Source organism: Dermacentor albipictus, chromosome 8 (genome assembly GCF_038994185.2).
Source record: "Dermacentor albipictus isolate Rhodes 1998 colony chromosome 8, USDA_Dalb.pri_finalv2, whole genome shotgun sequence".
In the NCBI taxonomy this organism is placed as follows: domain Eukaryota; kingdom Metazoa; phylum Arthropoda; class Arachnida; order Ixodida; family Ixodidae; genus Dermacentor; species Dermacentor albipictus.
Window position 1 is genome coordinate 19,739,260 of NC_091828.1, and position 26,664 is coordinate 19,765,923.

Genomic DNA, 26,664 nt, shown 5'->3' on the forward strand with positions numbered 1-26,664 from the left:
TCTGTCGTTATTGCCCTAAATCTTGAGGCGATCCTGTTTGTCTAAATGTAGAAGGCAATGAGACTTTGCACAGATGCATAATCATTGACAATTGTTGAATTTATAATAGAATATACAGTCGAACACGGATATATCGAACTCGAAGGGGATCGCGAATTAATTCGATATATCAAAAATTCGATATAAAAAATACAGGCCCAGAGACTTTACCTGTGGCGGATGATGACCTACCGATCGGCGCATTCAAGAATGACAACTATTTCCGCACACACGACGCAACGTAATGCTTTATTTGCGTGAAAAAAAATCGCTTATGTTGGTCTGCTTCTTCGCCTTGCAAATGAAATTAAAGACGCCAACCTCGATCTTATTGAGGCTGTTCAGGTGCGAAAGCCCGGTTCCTTCCATGTCGCCGCAACAACGGCGAATCAAGCTGAACGCTGCCGCCACTTCAGCGGCGAAGTACGAGCGTGTAGCCGCGCCCTCGTCCGGACGATCTTCGTCGCCACTCGAGCTGTCAGCCTGGGTCCCTCCAACTGCAGCTACAATATCCTCGTCAGCGAGGCTCGCAACAGCCTGAACATTGCTGTCAACGTTCACAGAATCGTCAGCAGACACTTCGGCTGGAACGGCAGCCAGGAAAAGGGACAACAACTCGTGAAACCCGTCGTCCATGCACTCGTTGTCGCCGTCGCCGTCTTCGCAGGTTTCAGGAAGTTTGGCTGTCACGAGGCCTGCCTTCCGGAAGCAGTTAGCCACAGTATCCTGCTTCACGTCTCTCCAGGCGCCCGTCATCATTTGATTGGCCCCCAGCAGGTCAACCTTAAGCTCGGTGCCCATGCGGAGGTTCACCAAAAGCCTATCAATGAGTCGTCTCCTGTAGCCGACTTTGAACGACTTAATGATGCCATGGTCGAGCGGCTGCAACTTTGCTGTCGTGTTCGCCGGCAGAAACTTGAGCGCGATGTTTTCGAGCTTGCAGGTGGTGTCATGGGCCGAGCAGTTATCGACGAGGAGGCAAGCGTGACGCCTCGATTTGCCCAGTTCGGCGTCCCACGCTTGCAGCCATTCTGTGAACAGCTGACGCGTCATCCACGCCTTCTTATTGAAGGCGTAGCGAACGGGGAGCTGCTTACAGTTTTTGAAGCAGCGCGGTGCCCTTGCTTTGCCAATCACAAAGGGCTGGAGCTTTTGAGAGCCATCCATGTTAGCAGCGAGCGGAACGCTCACGCGGACTTTGCTCATCTTGCCCCCGTGACACGTGCTGCCCCGGATGTCGAGCGCCTTGCTGGGCAGCATCTGCCAAAACAACCCGGTCTCGTCGGTGTTGAAGATTTCCGCAGATGAAAACTTCGCGCAAATTTCCGGCCATTCCTTCGAAATCCACTGCTGGATATCCTGGCTGATGACGGCTCCGCTTTCCCCAGAAATGGTTTTGCCAACTATCTTATGGCGGTTCTTAAACCTCTGCAGCCACCCTGTGTTGTCGGCGAAGTTGTCATCACCGAGTGCAGCGGCAAACCATTTGGCTTTAGCCATTAGCATTGGGCCATCCACCAGAATGTTCTTAGCCCGCACCTCTAAAAACCACGCATAGAGGGCCTTTTCAACTTTCTCGTGGGCAGGAGCGCGCACACGACAAGCTCCCGACGTTCGTAACTCCGCCGCTTTCGACTTTATGTCCGCCTTGTTTTTTAACAAGGTGCTTAGAGTGCTCCGAGGAATCCCGAAGTCGTCTGCCACCGTCGCACTTTTCTCGCCCGCCTCAACACGCTGAATGGCTTTCAGCTTTGTCACAAAGTCCAGGTTCTTGCGCTTCTTGATGCTGCTTGTGCTTGCTGCGGCCATTGCTTCCGCGTCAGCTCACCACAATCCAGTCACACGTGTCGGGAGACGCACGCAAAACAATAATGAACACGAAACACAAGAACGCACACAAAACACAAGAATTCACGTGCACAGCCACGGCCAACAAAGCGCTCACGATGGCCACCTCCGAGGGCGACAGCGACGTACGAAAGGCACGAGCTGTGGTTGGCTGAGCAAAACTCGTGAAAAAGCAACTAGAAAAAAAAAAGGCAAAAGGAGGAGGCCACCGCCGCCTTCGTTCCTGGCTACCTTTTCCGAGCCGATCACTATGGTTACGCGGGGGTAGGATGAGAGACATTGGGAGAGAGAAAAATAAAATCAGTTCCGCAAGCAGGGTGTTGCCGCAAGTCGGAGAGCGTGCGCAGCGGGAGTACCGTCTGAGCCTCCCTCCCTCTCGCTCTCACATTTTCCGAGCCTTTCGGGGAAGGCGCGGAGCACGCGGGTGCAGCGAGTGCCGAGATCGCGCGGCGTTCTATATATCCAATGGCGGGTAAAAATATCATTCGATATAAACGTACGAATTTCTATACTTTTACACAGAATTTTCAAGGGGATAATTTATGAGTTCGATACAGACAATAATTCGATATATGTGGGTTCGATATATCCGTGTTCGACTGTATTGTTGAAAGTGATCAACGTGCAAAGTCGCAAAGCTGTTTGAGGCCAGATGCACGAGTTTTACACAAATCCATGTACTAGCCATGATTCCCACGCTTGCAACTTCTATCCACTCTAGTGCAAGAGTTGCAAGATAAAAGCAAACAAAAAGACTACTAGCAACTGGCATGAAAAGTCACAACAGATGCATAAGAATAATTTATTCATTTATTTTAAATATTGCCACACTCACGTGTTAGTACAGCAAGTGGGTACACATAAGGGTCCCATGTATGTGGTGCGTTACCATGTTACTCATCACAAACTTTTTTTACCACTGATTATACATTCCTTAAATAATATTGGTGCATTACCATGTTACTCATCACAAACTTTTTTTACCACTGATTATACATTCCTTAAATAATATTGAGGGCATACATACTGAATCTGCTGTTACCATTCAGGGGCATTATAAGGTAACTGCACTGAACAATTATAAAAGAGACATTAGACTTTGCAATAATTGCAGTCAAACTTCTTACATGAGTTACAAAGAAAGAACATTATCCCACACTATTTAACATAAAAGGCACGTCAAAAATGGAACCACAACCACCAGCAACGGGTCTAAAGTTTCCGCTTCCCTACTTCTTGCTTCCTCAAGGCAACACAGACAGCTTTCCTGGGGACAAAACTGTCATCTCCACCTACTGTCGCTACCTTGGCTATTTTTTGCCATCATATATGGGATGCCATAGACGTTTCACATGTTCAAGATAATGAGACTTCATATACAAAGTATTTGCAGGAAGTTGTGCGCAGATGGACATTAGGTATGATGCAAAGAACTCAGCATAACCAAAGGTGCAGAGCACTGATCCTGTATTCACAACACTGTTGAGGGGTTGCAAGCTCAGTTTTAAAAACTCGGATGCTTCTACAAAACCGCCCTATGACAAATCACAAGTCAGTGACTTCATTGAACAACTGGAATCCGGCCTGCAATAAATCACTTCTTTCTCTCCCCACAACCTATGACACTGCCAGAAAAGGAAGACACGAAGAATGACCAGCTGAAATGTTGCCACTTGCGTAATGCTGTTCTCCCAACATTTTAAGGTGAATGAGCTAGCCAACAGGGAACATGGGAACGTGAACCTCTTGGGCTATATTTCTAGTGCTTAGCACAGAAACTTGGAACAAAGCGGACGAAAGTCAAGTCACAGAAAGCGTTCGTGTGTTTTGAATTTTGTCCATTTCATCCCAAGTTTCTGCGTTAAGCACTACAAAAGATGTACCAACAAGAATGAAACTCTGTTACTCCCACAATGCCGTTCCCTAAAATGTACAAGGGCATCGCGGCGACAGTTGTTTCAAGATGCACATTGAGGTGGCACATTCACGACGGCGATGGAATTCAACAGCCTAAGCGGCATTCAAGGTACACATTACAGCCATTATTCCATACTTTGCCACACTAAGTGCCCTAGCGACAATGGCCGCGCCACATTCTGGTGAGGGTCCAACACTGCGAAACTTTCAATATCGTGTGTTATCAAGACAAGAGGCAGCGACTGTTTTCACCCCTGCAACTTAGCTGCTCCAAAGCCCTCTGCCTTGCTTTGCTATCCTTTACACTGTCATTACACTGTCACTGTTTACACAGTCTCTCCTGCATCCAGAGACACCACAATTAGCGATATTCCTTCTTTGACAACTCACAGCACCGTAACCGCTTCCTATGGTCCAGCTTGCCAGATGGACGAGGCAGATTTCACTCTTGAGGAGCTGCAACACGCGCTGAGCCTCTCCAAACGCCGCACTGCTCCAGGCGTAGATGGTGTGACGTACCAAGCATTGCGGAACGTTGATAAGAGTTTCCATGACCGTATATTGGACGAGTACAATGAAGTATGGAGAACCGGTGTAATCCCTGCTGAGTGGAAATCGTCCGTTGTAATACCAATTTTAAAGCCCGGGCATCCGGCAAGACACCTCAAGTCCTACCGACCAATATCCCTAACTTCAAACATCGTCAAGTTAATGGAGCGAATGGTCTTGTTTCGCTTAGATGTCAGGCTAGAGGAGCTGAATTTTTTCCCTGATGTCATGAGTGGCTTTCGTCGCCGCCGTTCGGCTCTGGACAGCATATCAGACCTTGTCTCAGCACTCGAATTTGCTAAAGAAAACAAGCATTCCGCCTACATGCTCTTCCTAGACATACAGCAAGCTTTCGATTCAGTTCCGCATAAGGCGATTATTTTCGCACTTGCAACCGCGGGAATTTCGGGTCGTCTACTCCAGTTTGTGCATAATTTTCTATCGGAGCGCCGCATGAAAGTGCGTGTCGGAGGAGTAACCAGTGAATACCGAAATGTGAAGTGCGGTGTTCCACAGGGCAGCGTATTATCGCCGCTTTTGTTTAACGCGGTACTCGCCGCGCTTCCAAGTCGTTTGCCTCGAGACACTGACTTCCCTGTGAGCATAGCTGTCTAGGCAGATGACATTGCTCTGTGGATAAGTGGCCATTCGCACCTTGGTCTGCAGCTTCGTGCAAGCTTGCAAAGAGCTCTCAATGCTACTTCGGAGTACTTGGGTGAAGTTGGCCTGCTCATATCACCTACTAAGTCGGCTGCAATAGCATATCACCCTAAACAACGCGTTCGTCGAACAATGAGCCGACTGTATCTTGACGAAACGCCTATAAACTGGGTGCGACAACACCGTTATTTGGGGTTAATTGTGGATGATCGCATCTCTTGGCGTCCTGCCGTTAAATTTGTACGACGCAAATCGCACTCCCTTCTTAAGTATGTGGCCGCATTGACTGCTCGAGGTGCTGGTTGCGACCAAACAACGGCTCTTCAGGTGTACCAGTCATCTGTACTCTCAGGCATACTGTACGCATTACCACTTTTGAACATACCACCTAGTTTGATGGCCCAACTGGAGTGAGATCATCGCGTTGCCCTTCGACTAATGCTTGGCTTACCTCGTGAGGCGCAGTCTATTGCATTACTTACTGAAGCGCATCAGTTACCCCTGAGGCTGCAAGCAGATCAGAGAGCTCTATATCATATTGAGCGTCTGCACCGCGCATCGAATGGTCAAGCGCTCCTTGATCGTCTGATTCACCGCCCATTATCTCGCATGGGAAAAATGGCGGCATTATTTATGGATATCACTACCATTTCTGATCATGCTGCTTCAGATACGTCTCCGCCTCCAAAAGGTGTCACGACACATGTATTCCCCTTTTTCCTCACAATCCCTGGCATGCACAAAAAGTCTGATATGGCTGTTTCGGCAATATTCCAATTGGCTCAATCACACTTGTTCGAAAAGTTTCCAGATCATCTTCAAGTTTTCACAGATGCATCTGTACACAACGACGGTCAAGGCGCCTCTGCAGCTTTTTACTGCCCTTCAACTCAAGTACGACGTATCTTTCAGATACCTCATCCAACTTCGTCAACAACTGCGGAACTAGCAGCGATTAATGTTGCATTGAAATACGTGCTAGAGGAGTTAATTACATCGAAGGTCGTCATCTTTACGGACTCCCGTGCTGCCCTTAGCAGGTTACAACGCAGTGAGCTTGATTGTCCACTTGTGCGCAGTATTAATGACTCTGCGAGCAAAATTACATCACGTGGGGTATCTCTCGTTGCTCAATGGATACCTTCACACGTAGGAATCACCGGAAATGAAGAGGCTGATCGGCTCGCTTCAAGTTGCGTTCATAACAACTGTGACTGCCCAGAAATTTTGTGCAAGCTTGATGACGCTCGTCTGCTGATTCGTCGCCACCTAATCAAGCAGCATCCAGATCAGCGCGTCGCAAATGGAACGTTCCTGCCCCGTGTTCGTGGTCGAGGCTTGCCTCGTCGCGCTAGAGCACAACTGCTCAAGCTAAGGGTTGGTTGCGTGAACGTGCACGAACGTTTATACAGACAAGGGCGTGCGGAAAGCCCATTGTGTACGTCTTGTGGCTGCTACGAGACACTTCAGCACCTTATACTTGAGTGTCCCGCTTTCAGTGCGCAGCGCATGTCGCTAGTGAGAAACTATCATCTCCTTGGCCTGCGGTGTGCGACACTCGAGGAATGTTTATACCCCAGTGGCTGTGCATCTAAACGTGATCAGGCCCATCGCGCCCTACTAACCTTTATAGAAGTAACTAACTTAGGTTCACGTTTGTAGCATGAACATTGAACATTCTGTAGAAGCGTGACCTTCAGTGACCGGCCCTACTGTGTGTGATCTGTACTGTGTTCTAAGGCTTCTTCCTTCGAAGATGGGAGGTGGCGGGTTCAAACACCTTATAGTGTATATTGTGAACCGACTAACGGTGAAACGGTGATTACGTGCAGCTTTACTTGGCGTTCATCGTGGAGAACACAATTAGCCGCATAGCGAACTAGCCATGGATGTGGTTGATAATTGTGGAAGCTGTTCGACGCAGCGTCACTTTAATTCCGGATGCTGAGTTCTACCTTAGTCTTTAGATTTGTCCTGTTGCAGTGTCCTGTTGCTCTCCTTTCCTCTTTCCGTTTTCCTCCCCTCCTTCCTATCCTCTATTTCTGTGTTGCTGTCACCTCCCTTCAGAAGAGTAGGCAGGCGTTGTGCCCCTTCCGGTGGCAGTTGCCAGCCTGCCCCTTGCTTTCCCTTTCCTAATACGTGTGTATATGTGTATATGTGTTCAAAACAAATACACTGTCATGCAGCTACGGCATAAAAAAAATGGAGAAAAGAAACCATTGGTGGTTCGCACATAAACAAAATACAGTCAAACTTCGATATATTGAATATATCACCTGAAAAATTGCATGCATTTTTTATTTTTTATTTCGAACGAGGTCGGACGTAAAATGGGTATATCGAACTCCGCCGTCGCAGACCACGTGCGCTCTGTTGACAGGCGACAAGCTTTCCCGCAACAGCCTCAAAGATAGCTGTGGCGCGATGGCCGTTCCCGACTGCTCACACACAGATCGCGTCGAGGGCGCCATTAGAACGTAATGGTGTACACATGCGGCAGCTTGGCTAGTTCGATAGCATCAATGACACATAGCATTTGTCGCACTGACCCCTCCTCGGTGCCACGCTCTGCGCTTGCCATGCCTCGCAAGAGCTGTGGTTTGCATCCACAAAGACAGTGCGCACTCACTGGGCTCACTCATCGAAGCATTTTGAAACACTGTCAATAACAAAGTATTCAGTGGCGTCTGCCAAGGCATCCTTGGCAGGCGCCACTGAATACTTTTTACTAAGCGCTATAAACAACAGTCCCCTATCGCACCCTTGGTTCATTAATTGATTAGCAGAAATTTCTGACGTGTCTTTCATGTGACTTCATATATTGAATTCTGGCTATATTGAACTAGTATTTCACTATCACCACGCTGTTTGATATATAGAGGTTTGACTGTAATGCTGCAGCTTAAGTAATCTTGACATGCAAAAATGGGCCAGTACAAATGGGCTGTATGCCACCTATGAAGCACAGCAAGCATTATCATAAAAGAAGCGAAAATACAGAAAGCCCCCCAAAAAAACAGCAACACGACCCGAACAAATGGCAAGGACAATGCCATGAAAGATTTCTCTTTGATAGCACTGTCATTTAAAAAAAGTTTCTGGGGTGGAAACAGTGTCTTGGAAGTGATGCCGAGCCACAGCCCTCTAATACCCCTGTCAGACAGGCTAGTCTAGTGTCCCTTTTGAGCGAGTGCACATCATTGTTGACGTCATTTGCAGGCTTTTGCACGGAAAGGTTTAGTGACACTGCAGTAGAATGCCCTTGCCCTTGCCCTTGAATGCCCTTGCCTAGCACTGCGATCGTCTAAGCGCATAGCCTCAAGGGCAGCACTTCAAATATGAATAAAACAATGCTCAGTAGATGGTGGGCACTGATTCTGGAGACAGTTGCTTTACTATTTCATGTGTTCTATGCACCCCCATTAACAAAACAGCAAGCCTACCTTTGCCAACAAAACCTGCATTGCTTTTCAGGCACCGACACTTTTCTGCTGTCATGTGGTGCATCGCTTAGGTGTTGGATAAAATGCTGTCTGGTCTTCGCTCGTGAGAAATGATCCGTGTTAGGGCTATTTTGCAACTGCAAATGTTGGCTACAGTAACAAGCAGGTATATTATGTGCTGGCTGATTTATCGATCAGCTATGACGTCAATTCCAAATGAGACTTTCCCTTCTCATCAAGCTGCACATCGCCACAGTGACTCTCACTGCAGCGAATTGCCTTTGCTGAAAGTGTCACTAAATTTGCCTATCTGACTCCAGTACTGTTAGCAGCAGCATGACGGTACATTATCCTTTAGTGGAGAGTAGCGAGTGCTTTCTCCTCACTTGATGCAACTTAAGTTGGCTACTATTTTTACTTGCCTAAGACCCCTCAGTATTTTTTGTCAAAATCATTGCAAGGTGTGGCTCTTACATGAGTTGCGCATATGACTACCGTGTAAAACAGCGGAAGGTGTTGCAAATGACGCACAGAATAATGCAAACAGTGGCTACACACATACTTATTGGAGATTCAGCACCACCGATCAAGTTCCACTTCATTCCTCATTAGTCCTGCTTTTTGAGCTTAAGACCTCATTAGCACACTCCCCAAAATGCTTGCTGTGCAGCTGCATGCACAGTGCCTGGTAACTTTGCTGAATTTTTCTTCTTAGTATTAGACCTCAAAGACCTCTTACATGCTAAATAAGGTAATTTCAACATATGTATCAAGCTCATGCCATACAGATAATAATCCCCACAAGGATCACGATACAGATCATGCTCATGATCATGTCCTTGTGCAAGTGTTTCTATGAAGAAACTTCACAACTTTCACGAGGGCATGATGTCAATATCCAAAGGTAATGTGTGGCCTGAAACAACAAGGTCCAAATTCTTAATGATCCAGCTGTGACCGGAAAACCACCAAATTTACCTCTGTTGGTGTAAATGTGCAAGGTCTTCAACTCCAGAAAATATTTTCAATAGAGTTAAACCTCAATATAGCGAAGTACATCACTTTTCATAACCTCTTGTCCATAAAACACCATATATTTATAACCTCAACATAACAAAGTGCGTTTGCATGCAATTTCAATATAACAAAATTTCACTGCCACCACAAAGGAATGCCGAGACAATAAATGGAAGCTTCCACGTATGCAGATGGTCTGATGATTGAATTAGAAGTGACTGTTTGCAAACGCAGCTTTCAAATTGTATGCTGTGTGACAAGAGCAACAACCGAACTGGAGCCGCATCATGTTCTGTATAAAGTCCAAGTGCAATAAGATCCTATCGTGCCCTGCCCACTTCATGCTTTAGGTGCGAGTGAAAGTGTGCGAGGGTGAGAACAGAAAGGTGGTGGCTTCACACACCAGTACCGCTTCCCCGCGAGAACAAAGGGAAATACGGGGACGGAGCGAGCTCGCAGTAACCCAATCAAGTGCGCGTGACGGATGGGGCGAGGGGTAAGTTGGCACACGTCTCCGCCGCGGCTGCGCAAGACTGTAAGGCCAGCTGAGTGCATATGCAGCCGTGCTCCCTGCTTTATAGGTAATGTGCCGCGTGTGCAAATAGTGGGCGTGCCGAGACGGCATGGCACTATGTAAGCTGTCTTACCGCATGTTTAGTACAGGAGGTTGCATAATCTCGAGTTTCAGTAATTCGTTGAAGTGAGAGGCAGACAAAACATTTTCTCCGCGCTGCCGGCGCTTTTTATGACAGCGTCGTCCCGGCATGGCCGACGCTATCAGCCGCGGGCGCGGAGTACTCCGCCCAGGAAAGGCTGGCTGGCTTCGCTTAATTCGTGTTGCCGATGTGGGGATATCTTGAACGTGGCTTGAAACCGTATCATTCGTCACCAGCTCCCAAATTCATCAAAATGAATTGTTTTCTCATTCAAATTTGCTTTTTTTATTTCCCGATAATTCAGAAAATATAACGGCACCTTTCCTTGTAAGAAAAATCGATCGACAACTGTATTTATTTGCATAAAAGGTCGAATTTCAATATAAAAAAATTTCGATATAGCGAAGCAAAGTGCTGAATGCGGTATATCAATCAACCATGTGGCAGCTCTTACAGTCGCGCAGGTTTCCTACACCATCTCTTTACCATCACATCTACTCCGACGCCTTCACACCGCGCTGCAAAACATGCCATGCGCCACGTGCAGATTTCGACCACATTATCTGGGCATGTCCTGCAGCACCATGCACCATCAAACCACAGCACCAATCCTACATTCAGAATCGCCATGCCGGAGCAGTGAGAGGCCGTGCTGCTCAGTGAATGTCTGGAGGACTAACTCTGGGTAGTCCAGTTGGCCTCCGCTGCCCCCGACACTTAAGGTGTGGCCACTGCCTGAGGAAGCGAGGCTCCAGTGGGGCTAGCTTCCCAGCTCCCCCGCCTCCATTGAAACCAGCAAGGACTTCCGATAAAGTTTTGTCTCTCATCTCTCGCACCCTGACTTTACCTTAAAATTTTTTGAATTGTTTGAATGGGTTATGCTTGCAAAAATATGGTAATTAAAAAGTGATTCAGCAATTTCTTGTTTATTTTTTGTTTATTAGTCGAATATACATTTCGATTTCTTCTGTAATGTCCACCTCTTTGAGCATTCCAGCCAATGACTAGAATTAAGCTATCTGCTGCAGGCAATTTTAAAAATATTTTGTGTAGTCTAAATAATTGAAGGGAGCCTAAAACTGCGCGAGAAAATGCGGACAAGTGGAAGAAACACACCACACACCACGAGCGCAATGGTGTTTCTTTTGCTTGTCCTTGTTTTTTCGCGCAGTTTTAATCTCCCTTCAAGTATGAGCCAAGCAGCCCTCAAGAAGGTCCTACTATAGTCCAAATAAATACACTCGATACAGTCTCTCAAGGCACACACGGACCCCAAGTCATGTGGAGAAAGGTGGCACTGACCACGGCACCGGTGAAGAGGCCCCTGTTGCGACTGAGAACGTCCAGCAGGTCGGGTGCAGCCTTGCGACAGTGCAGGAACAGTGGCAGGCCTCCGCTGGGGCGCACCAACTGAAGCTGCAGCTCCAGGTAGCGCAGCTGCGTCTCACGGTCACAGAACTGCAGCCGCTCATAGTCTGCATGCAACACAATTGGGAAACAACACTGTTACCCACAGAGTTTCTTACAATATGACCTAGTGAGAAATCTGGCACCACTGTCAATACATGTTTCATAATGGGCACAGAGCCACCACAGAAAAGCCAAGATGTGAAAGCTTCAGCTTCCGAATTGCAGCTGAACATAGCTTAGCCTAAAAGTCATAGCAATGCAAATGAAGCATTCTTCGAATTAAATGTTAATTTTACGGAGATTCCACACATGTGGGAATCCAGTAACCATGTGGTCGAGCTAGTTGGTGAAACCTCAAGGCTAGACACATGGCTAAAAGAGTCCATGAAACGGTCAGAATAAATTTTGTATACACGTAGGGTACAGCTACAGTAAAACATTCAGGCCACAATTTAGGTGAAGCATCTGATATTAGGAGAGCTACAGATAATTACAAGTTACCCTCCTCCATAGCCATGCTTTTTCTCCTCAACTCAATCGCCGAGCAATTGGGGCAGCTCTGCGTTCACTGGCTCTGTGTCACGATGTGATGTCTACTTCGGTTGCCTTGGAGCCAGCGCGTGAGGCCTGTCCACCCTCTCCACTAGCTGCCTGGCAGCTGTTCGCCAGCGAGAGCTATCCAAGCAGCATGCATTGCAAGCGTTCGGTCACAGCGCCGAGTATGTCCAGCTTTCTGGTAAACACAGGCAAGCTGGGTGTTTTGACGAATGGGTGGAGGCATAACCCAGCATGCTACTACCACTGCAATGAAGGGGCTTTAGCATAAATGTCAGCACCCTGAATGATGCCACCAGCTGGTGGCACAGAGCTAATACAGTTAAACCTCAATATATCACACATGGATATATCGAATCATTGCTTATATCGAACACTTTCTATATCACCTGGAAAAAGGCATGTATTTTTAACTTTTTATTTTGAACAGGGTCAGACATAAAATGGATATATCAAACTCTGCCATCCTAGACCACGTGCACTCTCTTGACAGGCAGTGAGCTTTCCTGCAACACTCTCAAAGATAGCGGTAGCACGACGGGCGTTCCTGACTGCTGCGCACTAAAGGTGCACACATCGATCACGCTGAGGGTGCCATTTCAACGCAGCGGCGTAAAGATGCGGCGGCTTGGTTAGTACGAAAACGTCAACGACACATTGCATTTGCCGCACTGACTCCTCCTCGGTGCAGTGCTCTGTGCCTGTCGGACCTCGCAAGGAATGGCGGTTGGCATTCACAAAGACATGCGACAGCACGCGCTCACTGGGCTCACTCATAGACGCCTTGGCAGATGCCACTTCATATTTTGTTATTGACAGTGTTTCAAAATGCTTCGATTGACAGACGTGGAGATCGCAGCAGAAATAGTGGCTAAACAAGACACTGCCGAGGTTGATCTCGCAAGAGCTGATGTTGCTCCATGCTCGAATTGAACTGAGGCTGTAGCTGCTTTGACTCTTCTACGCCACTACCGGCTTATCGCTTGTGGATCTTTTAAGACTATGTCGAGGACTAGATGTTTAAGCATGCGGCTGCCAATAAGAAGCAGGCTACACTGTTGCAGTACTTTCAGCCAAATAAATAAATACTTTGTGTGAAGCTTTAAGTGAGTACTTACTGTGCCACGATTGGGGCACGATCAGATATCATTGTTCAGCATGCGCGTTCAGTTGCGCCGCACGCGATCAGCCTAGACTGTGCCGACTTCGCGCGGCTGATGAAATAGGCATGGCCTATGCTAATTGCATGTGGCGCAATCTACCTAGCATTCCCGGCTGATGAAGTTAGCACGGCCTAAACCAATTGCGCATGGCGCCACCGAAACACGCATTCCAAACAACGATTCCCGATTGCACCCTTAGTTCACTTGATTTGCAGCGCCCTTGGTTGATTGACTGATTTGCAGAAGTTTTTTACGTGTTTTTTACGTTATTGTATATATTGAAGCCTAGCTATAATGAACTATTTCATGATCACCGCACCGTTCGATATATCGATGTTCGACTGTGTTTCTGTTACCAAGTGTAGAACATTTTAAACATTTAAAAAGACATCATGTTCATGATTAGGCTGCTGCTGAAAATTTACACAAGCAACAACGTTGAATACACTTCGTTATTGCTATATTAGCTCTGTGTTTGTCTAGTTGAGCTCTGTGCCAGCAGGTGGCTGCACCTTGCAGGCTGTTCATGTTGGCACCTCTGCCTATCTGACACCTGCGTTTACTGAAGTACCGGACATGCTAAAACTCTCTATTGTGGTAGTAATCCTCTAGCATGAAGTGACAGCCACAAACGCATATTATCCTGCTATTGATCTGGTACCGTACTGATCGGTTACTCTGCTCGCCTGTTGCCTTGCAGAGGTAGACAATGTCGCAGCTTGACATGTTGCTAATTGCTAGATTTGTAGCCCACAACGCAGCAACGGCGATTCATAGCCTTTGTGAAAAGAAACCTTGAGACTAACACTGACTGTGCAGCAAATGTCAACATGGAACATGTTGTAACACGAGCAGATGACACTTGGGGCCCTATAACGTAAAACTAGTCCAATTATGTTTTCATTCCATTCTCCTGACATCAAATTTGCGTAACTGCTGATGCAAGCATTGGGTGGTCACCTGCAGAGTTGCCCGAACAGACCAATCAAATGCTCTCGTCATTCATAGGAGGTCACTTTTGTTTGCTTGAAAATTGAATAGCCTACACTGAGTGGATTGTCTCATCTAATTGGCTTACAAGAGGCGAGGAGCAAGCTCAAGTAGAGAGCGATTCAATGGGGTCGAGCCACTGCACTGAAAATCGATAACCACATGAAGGGGGTGGTGTCAGCGTCTGCGATTGGTCCGCTTTCCCTTACTTAGCTTGCGAATGCTGGTTGAAAATCGCGGCAGCATGCAATGAAAGCTTACGAATGACGCTAAAACGAATCATCAGTGAAAAGAGTTAGGAGAATGAGGTCGTAAACGTGCCAAAAGTGCTCGAAAGCATTACACAGCCACGCAAGGCTATTCAGAAGAAAATTCAGTTTTGTTTAGCATACTAATGCATCATAAATGAGTACACGTCACTTTGGTGCGGTGAGTTTTTGCAGTTTTGTGACGTTGCGTGACAGGCAGGTGAAGTGGGTGCAGCCCGAAAACTTTTGACCAATAGCCAAGGGCTAATGGCGAAAAGGCGTCGAATCAGAAATAACTATTTTTCTTTTGTTCAGTTAGATCATGCCTAATCAGTGTGTACAGGTCATATCAGATGGGGAGCTATCCCGGTTTTCGTGATGTCGCATGCCAGCCATGTGAACTGGGGGTGGCCCAAAAAAGTTTTTGACCCATTGCGGAGAGCTGATTGCAGAATTGTAATAGAAAAGTTTCGAATAGTTTTACGTTATAGCGCCCTTGCTGTCTGCCGGAAGTACTTGAGTGTAGTGATGAATTGTCGTTGTGTATTCTCTTTCTGATACTTTCTCTTACAGAAACAAATTAACAAACATTCCAACTATTGTGAACAACATTTGATCACCATAAAGATGGATAAGTTATCCATGATGCAAGCTGCGTAGCCAATCGGATAGCTCACCAAACTGACGTCAAGCGTGCTGGCTACATAGATTGTAATTGAGATGCTGAAAGCTCAGGGGAGCAGTGCCACTGCAATCTGTAGCGATGTACATTTTAAAAATCTTATAAATTACACGCTGTACGCAGTGTAGTTAAATGTGTCACATAACGATTAGAAGATCCTACCCTACTGACTCAGTATGTTTGTACAATATCGTCAAAATCATTTCAGGGTCCACTTAAGGCATAACAAAGGACTGGATGGGGACGTCAGAAGAAGACAGACAGTCTTCCTGTTGCCCCTAACCTGTCCTTTGTTAAAGCTTAGGCATCACATCTAGGCTGTGGGAATCAATGTAAACAACGCTTTGGTAGATTGTCAAGATGAAACAGCACATCTCAATGAGAGATGTGCAGCAGCCTCTAGAGACCACACCATATAAACCTTCGAATGCCACAAAGCTCTTGTGTGAGAGCATATCTGTGTAACAGAAACATTAAGACAGTGATGTCCTCCAAGGACTGGGCCTGGCCATGGGCTAACATTAAAAAAGAGACATTTGACAAACAATGAGCATCTACAATGAGCCATGCTTATCCTGACCTCCCTTCTCCTTCCCAAATGAGCTTTTCCTTCTCTTTCCCAAATAATGATGATGCAATGAACACGACAGGATCACGATCACGACCACACACGTAGTGGTGTAAGCTATTAGACAACTTGATATACTGGGTCAGTGTAAAACACATGACGACTATTGCAATATTAATTATTTCATTTAATATTGTTTTTAATTTGCTGAGAAATTCTGCTATCTGACACGTGACAGGGGGGTCTCAGGAATATAGAATTGCCATAACTCTGACATGGTTGAAAAATCACCTGAGTAGCCTTTTAATGCATCAAAACCAGCTTAATCAATCAAAACCAATTATCTAAACAACCAATAAATCAATCATTTAAACTGGGGGTCTCCAAACTATGGCGTAAGCTGGACCTGGCTCACGGATACCTCCCGACTGGCCCAAGGATGGCGGTGGTCCATCCAATGATGGGTGGACCCGCAAAGCCTTCGCTGGAACTCCACCTGGGAGCAGAACTTCCCCACAAAACCTTACGCTATTTCCCTTCTTCCTGGGAGCCAGCTTCACTGTAGTTACATGATCCCGCCACGACGGCACCTCATCTGAGGCTGTGCCGAGGAATCGGGAGCCTCACGCCACCATGTTAGAAGACGCACCGAAGTTTTCTCGACTTCACCCAGGCGCGCTAGAATGAGAGAGCTTTTACCCGCTTTTGGCCCTCAAAACTACAGCACATATGCCGTGTCCCAGCTAACACTAGCCAAGCTGTTCAAAGAAAAGAAATATTTAAAATACACAGTGCCAGATATTATTTTAGAACCTACGGTGTTCGGTCGTCAGACCTCTGATGACCGAACAAAGTAAAATTGTATTTTGCACACTGTTCTTTGACTCTCTTATTTTTCTTTGAACAGCTTTGATAACATTAGCTGGAACACCCTTAAAAGCTCCTTTACCACTCCTGTTATGATAGATGGTACAATAACAGGAGAGGACAACTTTAAAAAATTTGAAAAGACTGTTTACATACCTACTGTAGTGGGGCAACCTAAATTCTACAACACACAGGCGGAAATTTATGGTCACTCTAAAAAAATTGCAGTAAATCTTTGTGCAAGTGGGTCACTCGGATTAGTTTAAATCTTGCAAAAAAGAATGACCCAAGGGGGTCGTATCTGGTGAAAAAAATTTACCCCCAAAGGTTTACTATACGTTGCTAAAGCTTTCGTAATTATGTGAAATTTTTTTCAGAGTTGATGCATAGTATTGTACTTCGTGCCTTGTTGCGGTGCTGTCACACATTGTCATTGCCATATGTGTGATTTCAATTCATCTCCCGTTTCCTGTAACTATGGAGGTTCCTGTGCACTCTAGAAGGCCTTTGATATGCCTGATGTGTTCTATGTAGGAGCTATGGGCACATTGTGGGCATTACGTAGATATAGAGTTCTCACATCGAACACTTGAAAACCACCTAGCTCTGAAGTTTTCACCCCCACTTAATGACTTTTTAGGGCTTAGGAATTTTGTCGATTCATTATTTAGTAATTAGCAGATCAGTCACAAGTAGTTATTCAACCAGGTTAATCGACCCAACTATGCAAAAAAATTAGCTTAGGGTCCAGTCAAAAATGTTTCTGCGCAACTAATAATATCCTGGAGTAACTTGTCTTCCTACAGAGTAAGGTATCCATTGCGATATTGATTATTGGTCATTAAAAAGCATACCGCAAACTACAGCAACTGACATAACTTAAGAGTGCAAGAAAACCTACATGGCATGAAAGAAATAAAATAGACACGAGACAAGGGGGAAAGTGCTTTTTAGTCATACAGGTATAGCAATTAAGGCTCCGTGGTTGTAATCACAAAGAAAAAAAAATGGGGTGGCTTTCAAACAGGTAGTCGCACAACATTTCTAACTAATTTTATTGAGTAAGCTTACACTACAACTTACAGAAATTTCTTTTTTTACTGGTGACTGTTAGAATTTAAACATTGTCAAAAATAAATAGCACAGTACACAGGACAGAGAGCAAAACAAACCAACAAGAGCGCTCTCTGCCCGGTGTATTGCACTGTTTTACGTAGCTCCTTCCATTCTCGTTTCAGTACTGTTCAAGCTTGTTGAAAATATCTAGTGTACTTAGCCGCGTTCACGGCTGTCTGCTTATGTGCAGTTCAGAACCAAGTTGTTAGAACCATCTGTAAATCTACAACGACACACTGCTACCTATCGCAATCAGTAAAACCCGTCTATCACACATAATTCAAGGAATGTTTTAGGCACGTAGGGTTTACGAAAAGGGCTTAGATTGACACTACTGACATATCTTGCACTGACTTTCTAGTGAGAACACCCAAAAAATAATCTAAACTGGACAAATTCCTAACATCTGTTTTAGTACTCATCTACTGGATATACATGGCATTTTTTTAAAAAGTGGACGAGATTTCCCCTTCATAAACCTACCTACATATGAATTTGCTCATATCTATCTTGCAAACATATTCAAACAACTTAATGCATGAATAGATGTTAGCACTGTACACTTCATAACATACTAAATGGTCAAGAATTTATCTCCAGCAACTTTTGAAGCGCACTGCCAAAACGTGCTTGCTTAGATGCCCCCCTTTTGCAATCGAAGCGAGTGCATGTGCACATTATTCTTTTAACGTGAGCACCTTAAGGGCACCATTTTGCAGAAAATCCGGTGTTGGACTCTTCGGATTTGTCCTTAAGCAAAAGTGTCCGTATCTATTTAGGTATATGTCTACGCCAGTGCACCTCAGTCACACTCAATGGATTGGCCTTCGACATGGTACAAGATTTGTTCTGGTAAATATTTCATGCACGGTTGTACCCCTGCGTGAAGTGCTCAAACCATGTCTTACTGATCACACCACCTCTAGGGGACAGATGCGTTTGATGTAGATAAGAGGCATAGCGTACCATTTGTGATTCGATGGCGACTGGGTCTGAAAAGACTTATTAAATGCCTGGGGCAGCCAGGTGCAACAATAAGCCGCCTATCGTCAATAATTCAAGGGCGTTTTTAGGACTGTAGGATCCTCTGGGCAGATGCTCTGCACCATAAGGTGGCCTCGCCGCCTACGGGATTACCTAACTGAGCTATCTCGGTTGCTATAGTCAGAAATTCAAATCCCCCCCACCCCTCTATTCTTCCTTTCTTTTTCTTTTTTCTTAATTTTCCATTTTTGAGCACAGATAGAACATTGGACTTCCAATGTGAAATTCGTAAGTTAAAATCCTCCTCCAGTCCACTACATCTCCAAGCTTGTAATGGTGGCTGACATCAGCAAAAAAGGGGGAAAAAATGCCGAGCGCCAGTGGAGCTATACTAATCCGGGTGCAACCAAATTAGGAAGGCCCACTAAGCTTCAACAAAGACGCTCCCTCACCAGAACAGGAATTCGCCTCCCTAATGCAGTACATGGCCACTACCTCCCAAATGATTCATTCGGTTAACCAAGGGCACTCAGTCCCCAGCAGCTGCGAAGCACCTGACCAAGGGGGCCATCAGACCTGTAACGCAGCAGAGGGTGCTAAGAATCTCAGGACCCGGACAGGCCACCAATGAAAATTGACCTTTGCAACCTTTAACACCCAAAGTCTGTTGAGTGAGGCTAGCTTAGTAGCACTCTTTGAGGAACTACCAGGCATTGTTTCGGATATCATTGGCCTTAATGAGGTTAGAACTGGTGAGGCTTATACAGTGCTGACAAATGGCCACATCTTCTGCTACAGAGGTCTTCCACATAAGAGAAAGTATGGGGTAGGATTCCTAATTCGTAAGGACATAGCGGGCAACATTAACGAATTTTACAGCATTAATGAGAGGGAAGCAGTAGTCATAATAAAGCTAAATAGGAGCTATGGAATAAAGGTAGTAGAAACCTATACTCCAACCTCCAGTCATGATGGTGAAGAAATAGAACAGTTTCATGAAGATGTTGAATTAGCGATGAAAAAAGTGAAAACTCAGTATACTGTAATAATGGGCGACTTCAATGCAAAAGTAGGGAAAAAGCAGGCTGGTGAACAAGCATTTGGCAACTATGGCGTCGATTCTAGCAACGCTAGAGGAGAGATGCTGGTAGAATTCGCCAAAAGGAATAGGCTCCGAATAATGAATACGTTCTTCACGAAGTGCAGCAACAGAAAGTGGACCTGGAAAAGCCCTATTTGTGAAACAAGAAATGAAATCGATTTCATACCTTCTGCCGATCCCAGCATAGTGCAGGATGTAGAAGTGTTAGGAAGGGTAAAATGCAGTGATCATAGGTTAGTGAGGTCTAGGGTTTCTCTCAATATGAAGAATGAAAGAGTGAAATCAGTCAAGAAGAAACAGGCCAACCTAGACGCAGTAAGGGTAAAAGCAGACCAATTCAGGCTGGTGTTTACAGGAGACATACATGAATATCTTGGAAAATATCTACAGAGATTCCACAGCTACCTTGATTGTCCAGAAGAAATGTAGAAAGATACCTATAAAGAAAGGGGCAGGCAAGGAGACACAATCTCTCCAATGCTATTCACTGCATGCTTGGAAGAAGTATTCAAGCTATTAAACTGGGAAGGCCTAGGAGTACGGATCAACGGCGAATATCTCGGCAAGTTTCAGTTTGCAGATGACATTGTCCTGTTCAGCAACACTGGGGACAAATTACAACAAATGACTGAGGACCTTAACAGAGAAAGTGTAAGAGTGGGGTTGAAGATTATTATGCAGAAGACAAAGATTATGCTCAAAAGCCTGGCAAGAGAACAAGATCTCCAGTCAGCCTCTAGAGTTCGTGAAACAGTATGTTTACAACCCGCCGTGGTTGCTTAGTGGCTATGGTGTTGAGCTACTAAGCATGAGGTGGCAGGATCAAATCCTTGCCATGGCGACCGCATTTCGATAGGGGTAAAATGCGAAAACACTCGTGTACTCAGATTTAGCTGCACGTTAAAGAACCTCAGGTAGTCCAAATTTCCGGAGTCCCCCACTACAGCGTGTCTGATAATCAGATCGATGTTTTGGCACGTAAAACCACACAAATTTTTTTTAGAAGTATGTTTATCTAGGTGAATTACAGGAGACCGTGATCATGAGAAGGTAGTATACAGAAGAATAAAATTGGGTTGGAGCACACACAGATATTGTCAGCTCCTGACTGGAAGCTTGTCATTATCATTGAAAAGAAAGGTGTACAATCGGTGCATCTTACCGGTGCTAACACATGGGGCAGAAACTTGGAGACTTACAAAGAAGCCCGAAAACAAGTAAAGGACCACACAAAGAGTGATGGAACAAAGAATGATAGGCTTAACATTAAGAGACAGCAAGAGAGCAGCGCGGATCAAAAAGCAAACAGGTATAGACAATATTTTAATTTACATTAAAAGAAAAAAATGGAGCTGAGAAGGCCATGTAATGCGTAGGAAAGATAACCAGTGGACAATTAAGGTTACAGAATGGGTGCCAAGAGAAGGGAAGTGCAGTCAAGGACAACAAAAGACTACATGGGGTGATGAAATTAAGAAATTTGCATGCACAAGGTGGAATCAGCTGGTGCAGGACAGGGGAAGGTTGATAATGATCATTGGCAATGCTACACCAAGTGGCCAACGGTTCTACACTAGTGAAACATAAGCACTATGTGCTAGAATCAGTACGGGAGCTGCAGTAACGACACACCAGGAAAACAAAGGACCATTTATTTATTTATTTATTTACTTATTTATTTATTTATTTACATATACCTTATAGGCCCAAAAGGCATCGAGTTAAAGGAGGTTTCGTTATTACAATGAAAGGTTAAGCAAACTAGTAAGGAACAGTATTACAAAGCAGATTAACATCCACACGCAATGCAATAAAGTAAATTGCAAAATACAAAACAAGGTTCCAACACAAGTGAAAAAAAAAAGATGAAAAAAAATGCAATAAAACAGAATATGCCTGCAAAATAAGAACTAAAAGAACTAAAAGAACTAAATTAAATGATGAATCCATGTTACAGAACTATTGCAAACAATGTGCCTCATGCTTGTGACGAAATGTATTCAGGTTATTATCAGAGGCGATAACATCTGGAAGATGATTCCACCTGTGTATGGCTTGTGGAAGTGTGGATGGGTTAAAAGCATTCGTGTTTGCAAAGAACAGCAATGCTTCTCAGAACTCCTCAACGTCCTGTAGATATCTGGGTGGTGCAGACAGATTATGTGCGAACAAGCAAAAAATGCTTGCATGCTGCCGGAAAGTGAGAACAAGCCTGTTTGTCACAACGAATGTTTAATCTTAATCTTATTCGAAATCAATATATCCACCAAGACGTAGCAGTAAAAGGGCAATTATAACCCTAAAGTGGTTACTTCATTCCCTTTATAGATGTAATATTAGAAGGTCAATGCAACTAATTAAGATAAAAAGTTAATTGAATGAACCAAGTCAAGATAATTAAATACTGTTTTTAGTCTACGCCCAGTACTGTTACCTATGTTAAATGATTTTTCAAATTTTTTTTTTATTTAAATATACAATTAAACATCTATTCAAGTGTTTGTTATCTGGCCCACAACTTGTCACTCGTTGCAAATCTGGCCCTCTGACCAAGAAGTTTGGAAACTCTCTAAAGCAACCAACCAGCCAACCAAATGTTAGCACCTCTTGTAGACTGCCTCACCGAGTCCCATCTCGCCCAGGGCAGCCACCCTGCCGGCACCCTGCCTCACCAGCCCTGACAGCTGCTCCAGGTAGCGGTCAGGTGGACCATGTGGACCCTCAAATTCCCCACACCTGGTTGGGTGGCAGCCGACCGTGCTCCACAGCAGGCCCCCTGCATTGGTAGGGGTGGTACGTGCACGAGTACTAAGAGACAAGAAGGCAACGGAATGGACCAGAGAGGCAGACAAATGCAGCCGGTATTCATGCTGAGATGAACAGGAAGTTAAGCAGGTTCTGGTAATATATGTGTGCAACAGACAGTCAGTGGTTTTTCAGAGTAATAGAATGGGTGCCTACAGTATTCATTAAAGTTATGGAAAGTAGGCCAGAGGTCGCATTCTCAGTCAATCATTTCACTTCTGCATGATGTGGCATCTCGTGCGATGCCTCACTAAAGCAGCCAGTACTCTCTCTGGCGACTTAGCCAATCAGCATCCATTGAAAGCTATATTTTTGAAAGTGGCCAACTAAGAATACCATTCCAGGAGGCGCCACGAGGCTTTTGTCACTGTGTTGTTGCAACAAGCAGCTCGGCACAATGTTAAGTTTCAGTCAACTGTGACAGTGTGCGCAATTTGCAAGATGTTCAATTAATTTTGCGAGCTGTTGTATGGGAGCATCAGCAGTGTTGCGCTGAATAGTCGTTCATACACCTCCTTATTCAAGAAGCTTAAAAGGCATCATGCTTTAGTCCGACATAAGCACACAGCGACTTCCATAGTGGAAGCCATTATTGATGTCCTCGTGTACCTTTTACTCCATCTGCACCAGGAGTAACTTCCCATCAGCATTCGTTTCATCCTAGCTTACTCAGACAGCGCTATCACAGTCACTGCCTTGTGTTAGTGCGTCTGAGGAGTCCACATAAGAAGAATTTAACTTTGCAGTTTTAAGTGCCAGAACAATGCTATGATGATGAGGTACATCTTAGTGGGGGCTCTGGGCTCATTCTGATAATTTGGGGTTCTTCAATGCACACCTAAATCTAAGTACATGAGAATTTTTTCATTTCACCCACGACTAGAGTGCAGTCACTGGAGCAGAGATCCTGTCACATCGAGGTCATTGAAACCGCATAGCCACAAAGCTACTGCGGCGTGTGAGGAGCCCATGTCGCAGGCCCATTGCCATGATGGAAACCTTAGCAACCAGTGCCATGCATGCTGAATAAGCGAGCCACTTGCCGTGGGCGCTAGCCAGCTCCAGAGCTTGACGGCTGTCCTCCAGGCTGCCTCCCGTCACCAGTATCTACGTAGGGCAACAAGAAATAGCACCGGACTTTTACCATGCACGAGAAGCAAAATTGAATTTCCAAATTCCTTGTGTTCCATAATGTTGAATTGAATTATTCATTTATGTGCCCAAAAACACCACACAATCAGCCTTCTAATTTTGTGCACAATGAAGAAAAAGAGGCACAAAACGAGATCATGAACAAAATGCATGCAACTCCGAAGAATAAGTCAACATTGTTTTAAACCCTTTTCAGTGTCGAGTTTTTACAGAGGTGACACAATCCCCAGCACCTGGCATTTTTTTCTTGGATACTAAAAAATGAGCACATTTGTTCATTTTTCGTTATGCAGAAGTGGAAAAGATGGCATGCATAATGACAAATGCTCTCTTAATATAGTCCTCACATTTCTATCTGACAAAAGGAATAAAATGCGCAGCAGACAGGAAAACATCACTGCACTTCGAATTTTTTTTAGATGCCTGTGTCAGAATCCGATGAGGTCAAAGTGTCTTCCTTGGATGACAAGCTGTCATATTCTAAGTCTAAGCTTGGCTTGTATTTAAAGTCAGAACAGCCACCGCTCCAATCAACAGTTAAAGGTCCTGTGCTATCAGCCATCTCAAAGCTATCATGCACCCGTACTCGAGGTAGGAACACTTTCATTTATTCGAACTTGACTTGACAAAGCAGAGAGAGCAACAGAAGAAAAATTATGCAGATCCTATGCACTGTGGCAACCGATACCAACAAGCGCCTGCGAATTTTCTAATTTCATTGCACCATCTAGTCTTCTGCCGTCCTCAACTGCATTTCCCTTCTCTTGGTATCCATTCTGTAACCCTAATGGTCCAATGGTTGTCTAACCTGCGCGTTACATGACCGGCCCAGCTCCATTTTTTTCTTTTAATGTCAATTAGAATATCAGCTATACCCGTTTTCTCTCTGATCCAAACCGCTCTCTTTCTATCTCTTAACACTACGCCTAGCTTTCTTCGTTCCATCGCTCCTTGCGCGGTCCTTAACTTGTGCTCAAGCTTCTTTGTCAGTCTCCAAATCTCTGTCCCATATGCCAGCACCGGTAAAATGCACGGATTGTACACCTTCCTTTTCAATGATAACGGTGAGCTTCCAGTCAGGAGCTGACAATCTCTGCCGTATGTGATCCAACCCATTTTTTATTCTTCTATGAATTTTCTTCTCATGATAAGGGTTTCCAGTGACTAAGTGACCTAGGTAAATGTACTCCTTCACCGACTCTAGAGACTGACTGGCAATCCTGTATTCTTGTTCACTTGCCCGGCTATTCATCATTATCTTTGTTCTTCTGCATGTTAATCTTCAACCACACTCTCACGCTCTCTTTGTTAAGGTCCTCTATTATTTGTCGCAACTTGTCTGCAGTGTTGCTGAATAGAACAATGTCATCGGCAAATCGAAGGTTGCTGAGATATTCGCTGTCGATCATTACTCCTAAGCCTTCCCAGTTTAATAGCTTGAATACTTCTGCCAAGCACGCGCATTGGAGAGATTGTGTCTCCTTGTCTGACCCCTTTCTTTAAAGATATCTTCCTTCTTTTCTTGTATAGAATTAAGGTGGCTGTGGAATCTCTGTAGATATTTTCCGAAGTATTTATGTAAGCAGTTTGTACCCCTTGATTACGTAATGCCTCTATGACTGCTGGTATCTCTACTGAATCAAATGCCTTTTCGTAATCTATGAAAGCCATATAGAGGGATTTAGAGTACTCTGCGTATTTCTCGATTACCTGATTAATGGCATCGATGTGATCCATTGTAGAGCATCCCTTCCTGAAGCCAGCCTGTTCCCTTGGTAGAATGAAGTCCAGTATTGCCCTTAGTCTATTCGAGATTATTCTAGTGAACATTTATATAGTACTGGGAGCAAGCTAATGGGTTTATATTTTTTCATTTCTTTAACGTCTCCTTTTTTGTGGATTAGTATAATGTCTGCATTCTTCCAGTTTTCTGGGACCCTTGCACTCGATAGACACTTTGTATAAAGAGCTGCCAGTTTTCCAAGCATTATGTCTCCTCCATCTTTGATTAAGTCGGCTGTTATTCCACCTTCCCCTCCCACTCTTCATCGTTTCATTCCTTGCAGGGCCCTTCTGACCTCATCGCTAGTTATAGGAGGAGTCTCTGCAACATGTTCATTACTGCTTCGAATGGAGGTATCATGGCTCCTCTGGGTACTGTATAGGTCAGTATAGAATTCTTCCGCTGCTTTTGCTATACCTTCCAGATTGCTGATGATATTACTCTGCTTATCTTCCAGTGCATACATCTTTGTTTGCCCTATGCCAAGTTTCTTTCTCACTGATTTCAGGATGCGTCCATTTTTTACGGCTTCTTCAGTCTTTCTCATGTTATAGTTTCAAATATTCGTTATTTTTTTTCTTTTTCATAAGTTTTGATAGTTCCGCCAATTCTATCTTATCTCTTGAGTTGGATGCTTTCATTCTTTGTTGTTTCTTTATTAGGTCCTTTGTTACTTGGGAGCGCTTGCCTACTGGTTGCCTTGGTGCCTTGCCTCCCACTTCGAATGCTGCCTCTGAAACCAGTCTAGTTACGGTTTCAGTCATTGCCTCTACGTCATCTTCATCTCTCTGTTCTAAGGCTGCATATTTGTTGGCAAGTACCAGCCTAAATTTGCCTGCTTTTACCCTTACTGCCTCTAGGTTGACCTGTTTCTTCTTGACCAATTTTACATTTTCTCTCCCTAAACTGAGTCAATCCTAGCCCCTCACTAATCTATGATCACTACACTTTACCCTACCTATCACTTCTACATCCTGCACTATACTGGGATCGGCAGAACCTATGAAATCAATTTCACTTCTTGTTTCATCATTAGGGCTTTTCCAGGTCCACTTTCAGTTGCTACTCTTCCTGAAAAAGGTATTGATTATTCGAAGCTTATTTCTTTCT

At 44.8% G+C, this 26,664-nt stretch overlaps 1 protein-coding gene across 5 annotated transcripts in view; it reads right to left on the reverse strand.

Moving 5' to 3' along the window:
* The window catches only part of LOC135919563 (deoxyribonuclease TATDN1), a 69,156-nt gene that overhangs the window by 17,750 nt on the left and 24,742 nt on the right, over window positions 1–26,664 (reverse strand). For all 5 annotated transcript variants that reach the window (XM_065453477.2, XM_065453476.2, XM_065453480.2 and 2 more), the window contains exons 4-6: window positions 23,663–23,726; window positions 22,438–22,590; window positions 11,432–11,604 (exon numbers count right to left, since the gene is read on the reverse strand). In XM_065453477.2, the coding sequence (XP_065309549.2) occupies window positions 11,432–11,604; window positions 22,438–22,590; window positions 23,663–23,726 (390 nt within the window). The remainder of the gene's footprint in view (window positions 1–11,431; window positions 11,605–22,437; window positions 22,591–23,662; window positions 23,727–26,664) is intronic.